The sequence below is a fragment of the Suricata suricatta genome, chromosome 10, assembly GCF_006229205.1.
Source record: "Suricata suricatta isolate VVHF042 chromosome 10, meerkat_22Aug2017_6uvM2_HiC, whole genome shotgun sequence".
In the NCBI taxonomy this organism is placed as follows: domain Eukaryota; kingdom Metazoa; phylum Chordata; class Mammalia; order Carnivora; family Herpestidae; genus Suricata; species Suricata suricatta.
In genome coordinates, this window is record NC_043709.1 from 79,630,079 (window position 1) to 79,641,302 (window position 11,224).

At 38.2% G+C, this 11,224-nt stretch overlaps 1 protein-coding gene across 3 annotated transcripts in view; it reads left to right on the forward strand.

The window, feature by feature from the left end:
- The window catches only part of ITPR2 (inositol 1,4,5-trisphosphate receptor type 2), a 478,853-nt gene that overhangs the window by 115,939 nt on the left and 351,690 nt on the right, over window positions 1–11,224 (forward strand). For 2 of the 3 annotated variants that reach the window (XM_029955850.1, XM_029955851.1), the window contains exon 10: window positions 7,746–7,790. In XM_029955850.1, coding sequence (XP_029811710.1) covers window positions 7,746–7,790 — 45 coding nt within the window. Of the gene's footprint in view, window positions 1–6,263; window positions 6,390–7,745; window positions 7,791–11,224 lie in introns of those variants that run through there. The other variant, XM_029955853.1, reaches the window with a different exon arrangement.

Genomic DNA, 11,224 nt, shown 5'->3' on the forward strand with positions numbered 1-11,224 from the left:
CAAAGACAACTAGCTTACTTGTTTGTAGATAGGCCAGACTTCCACCAGATGGCAGTAAACACTTATTTCCTGACTATGCAACAGACTTCGGATTTAATTAATTAGTTAAAAATTTAGTACGCAAGAACCTGTCCATCAGCATAGAACCTTATGAATATCAGGGCTATAGTTTTAAATATCCCTATGTTTAGTTTTATATCGACTGTATCATGCACAGTTTATAAAAAGGGCCTGGTTTGTATGTTTGTGTATGTATGCATATATATAAATAAGGACAGTAGAATATATATAACAGACCCTATACACACACACATCACTGTTAGACGTCAAAATGTAAGTCGTGCCTGGCACATATAAGCGTCTGATAAAGATTGGTTTTCCCTTTTTCTCTTTTCTAGACTTGTCAGTCAGAATAATAGATTGTCTCTGAAATGCCAGTCATTGGAAAGAAGAAAATAGATAATTATTTTAAAATGCACAAGTGATGATTTTAATGTTATATATAAGAAAAGTTGATCAAGACACATCATCATAAAAAGAGTAACCTTTCTGTTTTAAGAAAACCAATGTGTACTAGAAATGTTGTGTCTAGTTGTGGTCGTCTTTCAGCTGATTGTGGTACCATCATGGCTTTCGCTGCACACATGTTTCTGATAGTCTTTCTCTGCCAGTTTTCTATTCTGACTGTGACTTGCTCTGCTTGACTTCTTTCTAGCCCTCTTTGGCCATTTAAATGAGCATGCCCTTCAAAGGTTTAGTACTAGGTATTTTTGTTCTTCATATTTTCTCTCTGTCACTCACTACCTTGGCTTTACTGGGCCATGAATTGATCTCAGATGTCTCAGTGCCATTGAACTCAATAACTGTCTCCAAGATTGCATTGTTTCTCCATAAAATAGTACAGTTTTCTTAGTTCAGTATTAAAAACTTGAAAGTCATGACAAACATATTTTTCCCTCTCAGTTTATACAGTGTGATTCTACTGACTCTGTCTCCGTAAAATCTTATGCATCTGCTTTTTCCTTTCCATTTCAGCATGATTGTTTCTGTCAGGGCTTTGATACCCCCCATTTGAACCACCACATTTGGTTACTTTCCCTCTTCCATCCTTCGTCTCCATCTCCTACTAACCATGGCCAGTGAGGATTTTTAACACAGTGTTTCTAAGGACATTTCCCCAGTGATATGCAAGGTGTTTCTGAAGACACAAACCCATTAGCCTATGGTTTAAAGACCCCATTGATCTTGGCTGCCTTGGATCCCACCCTTCCTCTTTATGGAGACAGGAGAGAAGTAACATGCTATAGGAAGTAAAGATGTAGCTTTGGGATTGTCAGACCTCAGGCCCAAGACTTTGCACAGAGGACTTTGATTGATGTGCCCCAGGGGCCGCTCATCTGTAAAGTGGGGGGGAAGAATCCATTCTACTAGGATAATTATAAGGAGAAATGAATTAGCCTTTAAAAGGATATAAAAAAGTATTCCATAATTGGTGTTTATGGTTCTTCTCTGAACAAGTCTTGTTTTCTCACTCATCTAGCATTAGCTTCCCCTGCACTGCCTATCTTCTTCACTCCTTTTCTCCTCTGCAAGTTATATTTCTACCCATCCTTCAAGGCTTATCTCAGATGCTCCCTTCTCCATGAATAATTCTTGAATAAATTTGCCTACCACAGATCATTCCTTCTTCTGACCTATATTATTTATAAATTATTCATTCTTGTCTTATATCTCTTGTCACATTCTATTTTATATTATACCTAACTGTATTTATGTCTTATTTTCCCTCTTAGATTGTAAGGTCTTGTGGTCAGGGACCACATTCTTTTTGTCTTTGCTAAACTAGCATATGCCACAATGCTTTGCCCATTATAGATATTCTATTAATATTTACTGAATAAATGAATAGCATATTAGGTCTCTCTCTCTCTCTCCAATACCAGATTTATAATTTATTTTTTAACATAAGGAAATATTTCCTTTAAAGCCCTAAAGGATTCAGGAATCTTCACATGACCATGTCTTTTTCCCCCTTCTTTCTTTAGAAATAATATTTTTTTGGTTCATCCTTAGTCTAATTACTTTAATAACTACTGGTATTATTTTATTTAGAGAAGGAAAATAGCAGTATAACTAAAACATACACTAAAACATATATTTATTTGGTCTTCAGTTAATATTGATAAATTTATAAAGTCATAGATATATTTGAGTAGCTTCTCCTCCTTTTCTCCTTCCTTCCCCTCCTATTTCTCCTCACTATTATTACCCCTTTAGTGAATTTACTGAAGCAATAACTCCATATTAATTATTTAAAAATCCGCATTACAGCCAGAGAGACACAAGATGAACTAAAATCTAACTGATCTAGCACTATCTTTAGTATTGTTGCCAAAGACACGAATGTATAAAATTTAATGACATATACTTAGTATGAATAGGCTTTGGTCATAGGCTTTTCTCATTTTACATATGAGAACCCTGAGTTCCCAGGTAAAATGGTTGCCAAAGTGACCTTTCCTATAAAGCTCATAAATATGTCTTCAGAGACCAGAGTCTGGAATCTAGTTCCCAGACTTTTCTTAGGGACTGAACTGGGTGACCCAGAGTAGCTGAAATATGTGAAGACTGAATTTCAGAAAGTAGCATTGTGTTTGGGATAGAATATGACTTATATTTCAGAGGGCATATGTGATTATGTGTTTGACTTAGGTATGTTAATTCCTGTTCCTGTACACATTTTAGTTAGGATACATTGTGGTTTCCAGTATGAATTTCCTTCAACAATGTCTGTGGTGAACTGCTGCAATGCTTAGTGGATAAAAACTTTGATCATAAGATATATCTGTGTTTAAACATGCTGTATATCTTTGAGAAGTAATTTTGCTATAATTTTAGTATGGATAACTTTTTAATTTGGAAAAAATTCTGAATTCTTCAAATTGAAAACAAACTAAAAAATACAAAACAGTGATACTTGGGTAAAATAGCTGGATAAACTCCTGCTGGGCACTGTGCTGAAACTGTCTTCACTACCAAATCAAAGTCTATCTTTTTGTGTTTGATTAATCAGTAGATAGGAGGCCAGTTAATTCACTATCTTTTTGGCTTTCTACCTTTCACTCTTGGATTCCAAAAGTAAGAATAATTCCATTTTGGGATTAATTCTTTTATTTGCAATTCAAGAGAATTTAAGGAGCGTGAGAAATGTAACACCATAGAAAAAGAAAGTTCAGCCTCAAATCTCCTTAGCTGCTGGTCTAGCACTAACAGGCAACTTGTAACTGGATTCCATTTTCTTTCCTTAAAAAATTTTTTTTAATGCTTTTATTTATTTTTGAGAGAGAGGCAGAGAGAGAGAGAGACAGAGACAGACAGACAGAGACAGAGTACAAGTGTGGCTGGAGCAGAGAGAGGGAGAGAGGGAGACACAGAATCTGAAGCAAGCTCCAGGGCTTGAATCCATGAACTAAGAATGTGACCTGAGCTGAAGTTTGATGCTTAACTGACTGAACCGCCAAGGCACCCCTGGATTCCATTTTCTTACCCCTCCCCTGCCTCCCAGTGTTAGTTCTAAAACCTGAGAGACTACAGTCATGTGACTCTTGCCTGGATCCTGCTCTCTACCCACCCCTCTCCCTTGTACCATCTCCCCTTGCTTTGTGATTTGTTTCACCACAGTTTAATTTTATCCGACCTTAGATTTCATGTAAATGGAGTCATACGAGTGGCTTCTTCCACTTAACAATATTTTTAAGAATCACCATATTACGTTAGTTTACATGTACAGCACAATGACTTGGTATGTGTCTATATTGTGAAATCCCATTACCACAGTTACGTCTAGATAACATCCATCATCACACAAATTATAGCAAATTTTTTTCATGGATGAGAGCTTTTAAGATCTATTTTCTTGGCAACTTTCAAATACGTAATATAGTCTTGTTAACTAGAGTCGCCATACTAGGCATTAGATCCTCACTACTTACTTTCTTATAAGTGGCATTTATACCTTTTGACAGCCTTCACCCATTTCACCCGGTCCCCGTCTCCCACCCCTGGCAACCCACCAGTCTGTTCTCTGTATGTATGAGCTGAGTTGGGTTTAGATTCCACATGTAAGCGAGATCTTCTAGTATTTACTTTCTCTGACTTATTTCAGTTAGCACAGTGTTGTCAAAGTCCATCCCTGTCATTGCAAATGACAGGATTTCATTCTTTTTTGAACAGTATCCCATTGTATATATGTTTTTGAGATCCATCCTTGTGGCTATATCTGTAGCTCATCATGTTCACTGCTGAGTAGTACTCCCTTGTTTGAAAATGTCACCTTTTAGTTACCCATTCTCCTGTTATGAGGTAAGCATCTTTGACTACACCTAATTTCTGGCTGTCTTTTATGTCCCTACCATTGTTTTACCTTTTGTCTCCCCTGCTCATTGTTCTCAAATGAACGTGTCAGTATGTTTTAGTTGATATTCCTGGAGTACAGTAACCTCTACATACACAGTTGGTCAGCTGAGCAAAACTTTATTTTGTGTTGTCTTTGATTATTGCTTGTGTATTCCACTAATTTTCTCTTTCCCTTTAAGGAAGCTGGTCAACCATTAATTGGTATGCCCTTCTCTGGTCCTCCAGGACTATGGTCTTTTTCCTAATTTTTAATTTTTACATCTTTCCCCTGTCTTGAGAGATCCCTTTTCATTTTTTTATCCCTCATTTCTGATAGCATTTTTATTGCTGCCAACATGGAGTTTAATTTTATATTAATGTTTTCATTTTTAGTGAAATGTCTTCTTTTTATCATTCTTTATATTTTAATATTATTTCTGTAATTATTTATGTATTATATTTTAGCTGTTCATTTTATTCTGTTGTCTTTATGTAGAGGAGATGTTTACTAAAGCTTTCTTGAATATGCCAGACCATTTCCTGAAAATTTATTTTGCATTATACCATAGAAAATATTCAGAAAGACTGTGAAAAAAATTTCTCCTTCTAACATGCTTTTTAATCAGTCCCATGTTGGTTTTCTTCCTTCCTTTCTTCCTTATTATCCTCAGACAAGTGGACTCTGTGCAGAACCAGATGGATTGAGTAGATGGTCTTTTTTCTTTTCTTTTCTTTTCTTTTCTTTTCTTTTCTTTTCTTTTCTTTTCTTTTCTTTTCTTTTCTTTCCTTTCCTTTTCTTTTTTTTAAGTTTATTTATTTTTGAGAGAGAGAGCATATATGAGTGGGGAGGGGCAGAGAGAGAGATGGAGGGGAGAGACAGGATCCCAGGCAGGCTCTGTGCTCTCAGGCTCTGTCTGAGCTCCAGGGCTCAAACTCACGGAACTGTGAGATCATGACCTGATTCAAAGTCAGATGCTTAACCTCCTGGGCCACCCAGGCAACCCTATACTATTTTTAAAAATTTTCAGTCCTTTTTCTCGGTCTTCAGCTGAAGGGCCAGCTGGACACACTGCATGCAGTGCAGATCTCAGACCCAGCAGATGGCTACTCCATGTCCCCAGTTCTATTGCACTTGCTTCTCTCCTATTCTTTGCTATATCTATAGGGTTAGGCAATTAGATTCCCACAGTTCTTTCTCTTTCCTGTCTTCAGGCCGTGCTTCTCAGAAAGCTCTCTGCTGTCATCTGCTCCCTTGACTTTCTGCCCATTTGTTTTCTGAGCTTTGTTGCATCTCGATGGTCATGAAAAGATAGAGGTAGTGGGACAGTGGATGGGAGACCTGGGGAGACAAGACTCTGCTCAGTGTAACAACGGCCCCTCAGCAGTATACACTTTGGGGCAGGTTTTTGGTGGGCAAACACTGGGGTTTCTGAGTGAATGGACAAACGGTGGGAACCACAGCATGTGTCTTAACTGTGTTCACAAGGCTGTTAGCTTGAAGTGCGGTTGAGAAATGCCAGGAGATAATACTTGGGAGATATCTGCTTCTCCTCCAGCTTTGGCTGTTTTGCGATTACTGGCAATTCATTGCAGATTTGGGTATAGGCTGTTTTTTTTTCAGGCTTAGCTTTTGAGGAGATTGAGACTTTTTTGTTTGTTTTGTTTTCTTCTTGATCATTTTCAGCACCTTCATTGATATTTAGTATTAAGTAGAGAAGACCTTCCTCAGAGCTATTAGCCAAGTGTCGTTCTGAGAAAGACTCTTGATCTTAGTTTTAAATGGTAACTTTATTTTTTTTAAGTTTTTAAAATTTATTTATTTTGAGAGAGAGAGAGAGAGAACTGGTGAGGGGCAGAGAGAGAGAGAAAGAGACAGAATCCCAAGCAGGTTCCACGCCACTGGCACAGAGTCGGACGCGGGGTTCAAACCCATGATCTTCAAGAGCCAAGAGCCAAGACCGAGAGTTGGCTGCTGAAGCAACTGAGCCACCCAGGTACCCCCTTAAATGGTAACTTTAAGTGGCTACATGATATACACACTAACATAGTCATATTAAAATGGTTAAAATCAACTCATTAAAGAAAAACACCTTACAAGTCTGTTGTTTTACAAGTTATGAACTACTTATTTCAGTACAATGCAGACATCTTTTTGGCATTGTGTCATCAGGTCGGAGTCAAAGGTATGGATTCCAGCCAGTTATTCACACCTCTAGTTGGGAGGTGTGGATTCCAGCCAGCTAGAAATATGTGGATCAACACTCAGCATATCTAAAACTCATCAACCTGGGGTGCTTGGGTGACTCAGTCAGTTAAGCATCCAACCTCAGCTCAGGTCATGATCTCACGGTTCATGAGTTCAAGCCCTGCGTCAGGCTCTGTGCTGACAGCTCAGAGCCTGGAGCCTGCTTCAGATTCTATGTCTCCTCTCTCTGCCCCTTCCCCATTTGTGCTCTGTCTCCCTCTTTCTCAAAAATAAATAAACATTAAAAAAAACCTCATCAACCTCCCTGGAATGACCCCTCATGCATTAGCCCTCATATCCGATATATATATCTGGTATATGGCTCCTCTTCTGCTTGATTTTCTTGTCTTGTATATCTAGCATGTGGATCTCAGATCATTGTGAAGACTTTTCTTTGGTCTAATTATAAAAACAGTTATTGGCTAATGGCAGATTTTGTGGTGGACAAAATGATGAACTCATTTGAAGTGCTCCTTAGAGGATGCAAGATTGTCAGCTCTCACTTATTCAAAGATGTCAACTGTTCTAATATAAACAAAAGCCATAAACATGGCATTTTAGCCTGTGTCTCCTGCAACTAGAATTTGACAGTAATGTTTTAAATTGTAATATTTAGTAGTGGCTTCTTTCTTAGGCTTTAAAAAATAGTTTATTGTCAAATTTGTTTCCATATACCACCCAGTGCTCTTCCCCACAAGTGCGCTCCTCCATTATCACCACCCCTCTTCCCCACTCCCCCTTCCCCTTTAGCCCTCAGTTCGTTTTCAGTATTCAATAGTCTCTCATGATTTGCGTCCTGTCCCTCTGTCTCCCCAGCTCTCTATCCCCCTTCCCCTCCCCCTGGTCCTCCATTAGGTTTCTCCTGTTCTCCTGTTAGACCTATGAGTGCAAACATATGGTACCTGTCCTTCTCCACCTGACTTATTTCACTTAGCATGACACCCTCGAGGTCCATCCACTTTGCTACAAATGGCCAGATTTCATCCTTAGGCTTTTTAAATATTGAGTTTAGTTAAGGATACAATAATGAACTGAATTAAAGATCATCAGTCTTCTTAATGTACTTTTAATAGCAATTCAAAACTGGTTTTGTTTTGTTTTTTAGCTTAATCCTGATTATCGAGATGCTCAAAATGAAGGAAAAAATGTGGTGAGTGAAATTGTTTTTTCCCCAACAAATTCCAAAAATATTGTGCATGTTTTATATGAACAAATTGAAAAGTTAATAGAAAATTTGAAGACTAGGGATTCTGAGAGATTCTCTGACTGGAGGCTATGGATCATAGATAATAAGTAAAAGATGATGTGCTGACATTATAAATAGATGTCTAGTACTAGATATTTACATAGATTTCTAGCCACTTGGACGCCATTTAAGATAGAACACGAAGGCCATGGGCATCTGGGAGATATGGTGGGTCTAGGTTTACTTTTCAGAAGTGCATAGAAATTAGGAAAGACAAATTGAATTATGATAGCAAAGGAGGACAATGGGACAGTCCTCTCTGAAAATAATTTGGGCTCTATTTATGGGGAGAAATTGAGGCATCAAACAACCATATGACTGACTTTTCTGATGGTCTAAAGCATGCTACTCAAAAAACATCTCAATCTTATTTAAAATCCAATTTTCATTAAGGTAGTTATTATTATTCAGCTTGCTTTTACACCACAGTTATAAAAAAGATGACTTTATGATGATAGTAGAACTTAATTCAATAGAAAATTCTGAAATTCAGGACAATTTGATGTGATGAAGATAAAACATGGTTGGTGGGCTGGATAGAGGTGCATATCTATATAGCTATTTTTTTAGCAATTTAGCTAGATATTTTGATGAAAATGGACACAGTGCACAATTTAATTTTCTTAGGAATTTGGCAATCACTTTTGGATTGGCTAAGAATGATTACTGCATCATTCAAAATTCTACCTTTTGACCCAATGAGTTGCAATGTTTAATTGAAGTGAGTACTGTCTTTGTGCTGGCTCTCAGCTTTATGTTTTATGAGGATACTGAGATGGGGGAGGTGAATCAAATCAGGATTTCTGGACCTGAGTCAATTCTGTTTGACTTCTTTCTCCATCTGACTATCAGGTTTACAACAAAAATAAAGCTGAAGTATCAGGTCATTGGCCCAATGAGAGCTTTAATTCGTATCAAAATTCCCCTAAATGTAGAAGTAGGCTTGTTAAATAAATCCTTCATTTATAATTCAATTTTACCCCCCTTTTCTCCTTGGTTTTCAAATGCTAGCCCAGAACTGTTTTGTTCTTATTTTCCTGTGATTTAGAAAAATGCCATCCATAACCATGTTTAAAAGCTGAGTCTTTGGTTCTTACTATAAGCTGGTCAATGGTCTCTTGCCAAAGACTGTCAGGAACACACCTGTTCTTGAACTAATGGGGTTAATTGCACATTGCACTTACATCCGGGGGAACTGTGGGGCCTCTCAGAGGGTGCTAGAAAGAACCTATGATAGGATTTGAGCTTGTACAAGATGATTTTGGGGTGGATTTAAAGAAGTGGGGCTTCCTGTGGATAAGAATGCTGGCAGGAAGAGGAAGTCTCTTAACACATTTTTATCTATTGGAGGGCAGATGAGAGGCCAATGGTGTGAGTGCTAAAGAAGCAACACTCATTTTAGCTAGAGGAGAGGTATTGTAAATCGTTTTTATGGCTTGGACAACATTGACGTTTTGTCAGTGTTCAGATATGATTATGGAGCAGTGTCGTTTTGTCTTGATCCGTCCTAGGCATGGAGTGGCCTTGTCTCATGCCGGTGTTCTGTGAAGTTGTTCATGTTCACAGGAGCACACCGTGGCTTGTCTGTGAGAGTCAGGGTGCCCTTGGCAACGCTGAGCCTGCCTGATGACACCAGGCCAGCTGTCAGATGTCAGGAGTTGCCTTTCTCTTTCTCAAGGTCTTTTCTTAGAAGATTCTACGTGACTTCTTCAGCCAAGGGAGTTCTACTTCTGTAGCATCACCACTAACCTGTATGGTCTTGGACGTGTAAGATAGCCTTCCTGAGACTCTGTTTCCCATCTGACTAATGAGATGAGGATGTTTGCCCTACATAAGTCACCTCTGTGCCATGAGGTTAAAATTCAGTCGGATAAAGGGAAACCCTTTGAATAAAAGATATTCGTAGGCTAAAAATGTAAGTAGTTTCGATTAAAAGGGCATTGCATCAAAGTTTCGAATTGTGCAATTGAATTGCATCTCTTTTCAGCTCCATGCTATTCGGTGATGCTTCTGATGCTTCTGGGCAGAGCTGAGGGGGAGAGAGAGAGAAAGTATGAGAGACAGAGTATGAAACTTTATGGAGCAGCACAGAACATATAAGTAATGGGTCCATGGCAAAGTTTGCTGCTTGTGTCCATCAAGCTTTGAGTTAGACTTCGTAGATTTTTTCCCTCAATCTTCTGAAATACCAGTTCTTCATTCACCTCTGAAGGTGAGAAAGCATTCTTCTGTGAAGCAGTTGTTACTACCATACTTTAATTGCACATAACACAGGTGGGTCTGCCTTGCCGTGGAAGTTTATGACTGGATCTCATGTGCCATCTCAGAGAGATGTCCAACTGGAAACATTTGATTTCATCTTTTTTTCTATCATTAATCTCTAGGTTGCAAGTAAATAAAACTGAAAATATGGAACACTAAAGCTAACAATATGGCTTCTTATTTTATAGACCATTTGCCACCTAGCAATAATTATGTTTCTACAAAAGAAAACAAAGGAGCAGTTAGAGCTTAGCCTGTGAAAAATGAAATCAATTTCCCTAAATAGAATGCTATCTCACCTCAGATCTGGGTTCCAGTAACACTGAGCTTACTGTGACCATGCTAATTATTTTCTTTCCAAATTTTCCCTTATGTTGTCTATTTAATAGCCAGTTAATATTTTTTCCTGTAATTTAGAAACCTTTATCAAAATGTTGCCTTCCATTTTTGAAGTTTCAAAGGTTAATGCATCGTGCTACTGAAATGAGGTGGTGTGTGTCAGAGCTCCCATTAAGACCCAAATTGCTGTATTTATTCTACAAAGGAGCCTATTATTTCCAATCTTACAAATATACAGCATCCACAGGGACCCTGTAAACATTGGAACTGTGTCAAGCCCAGCTGGGAACCTGACAGTCATTAGTTTCTTCTTCTTGAAAGGCTGCATCTTTTCAAATGGCTCTTTGAAGGGGATTTTTTTTTTTTAATAACACCACCCATTTTCACATTACCATATTGATGTGGAATGTGATCTGATTTTTGAAGGGAGTATCTTTTGTTGATGCTAGGGGTTCTCAATTTCAACAATATTGATATATTGGCCCAGAAAATTCTTTGTTGGGGGGTGGGCTGTCCTTTACACTGTAGGGTGTTTAGCAGATCTGTGGACTCTGTGCATTAGAGGCCAGTAGCGGTGCTTCTGGAAATTGCCAGACGACCCCCACTGCAGTCCAAACTCTCTGCCTATTGAGAACCATGTCTTTGTGCATAGACACACATAAATAGTGATGTTCTAGGAACCATGATACTTGGCTGAAATGTATTTGAAAACTCTGTCTCATAGACTTTTTTTTTTT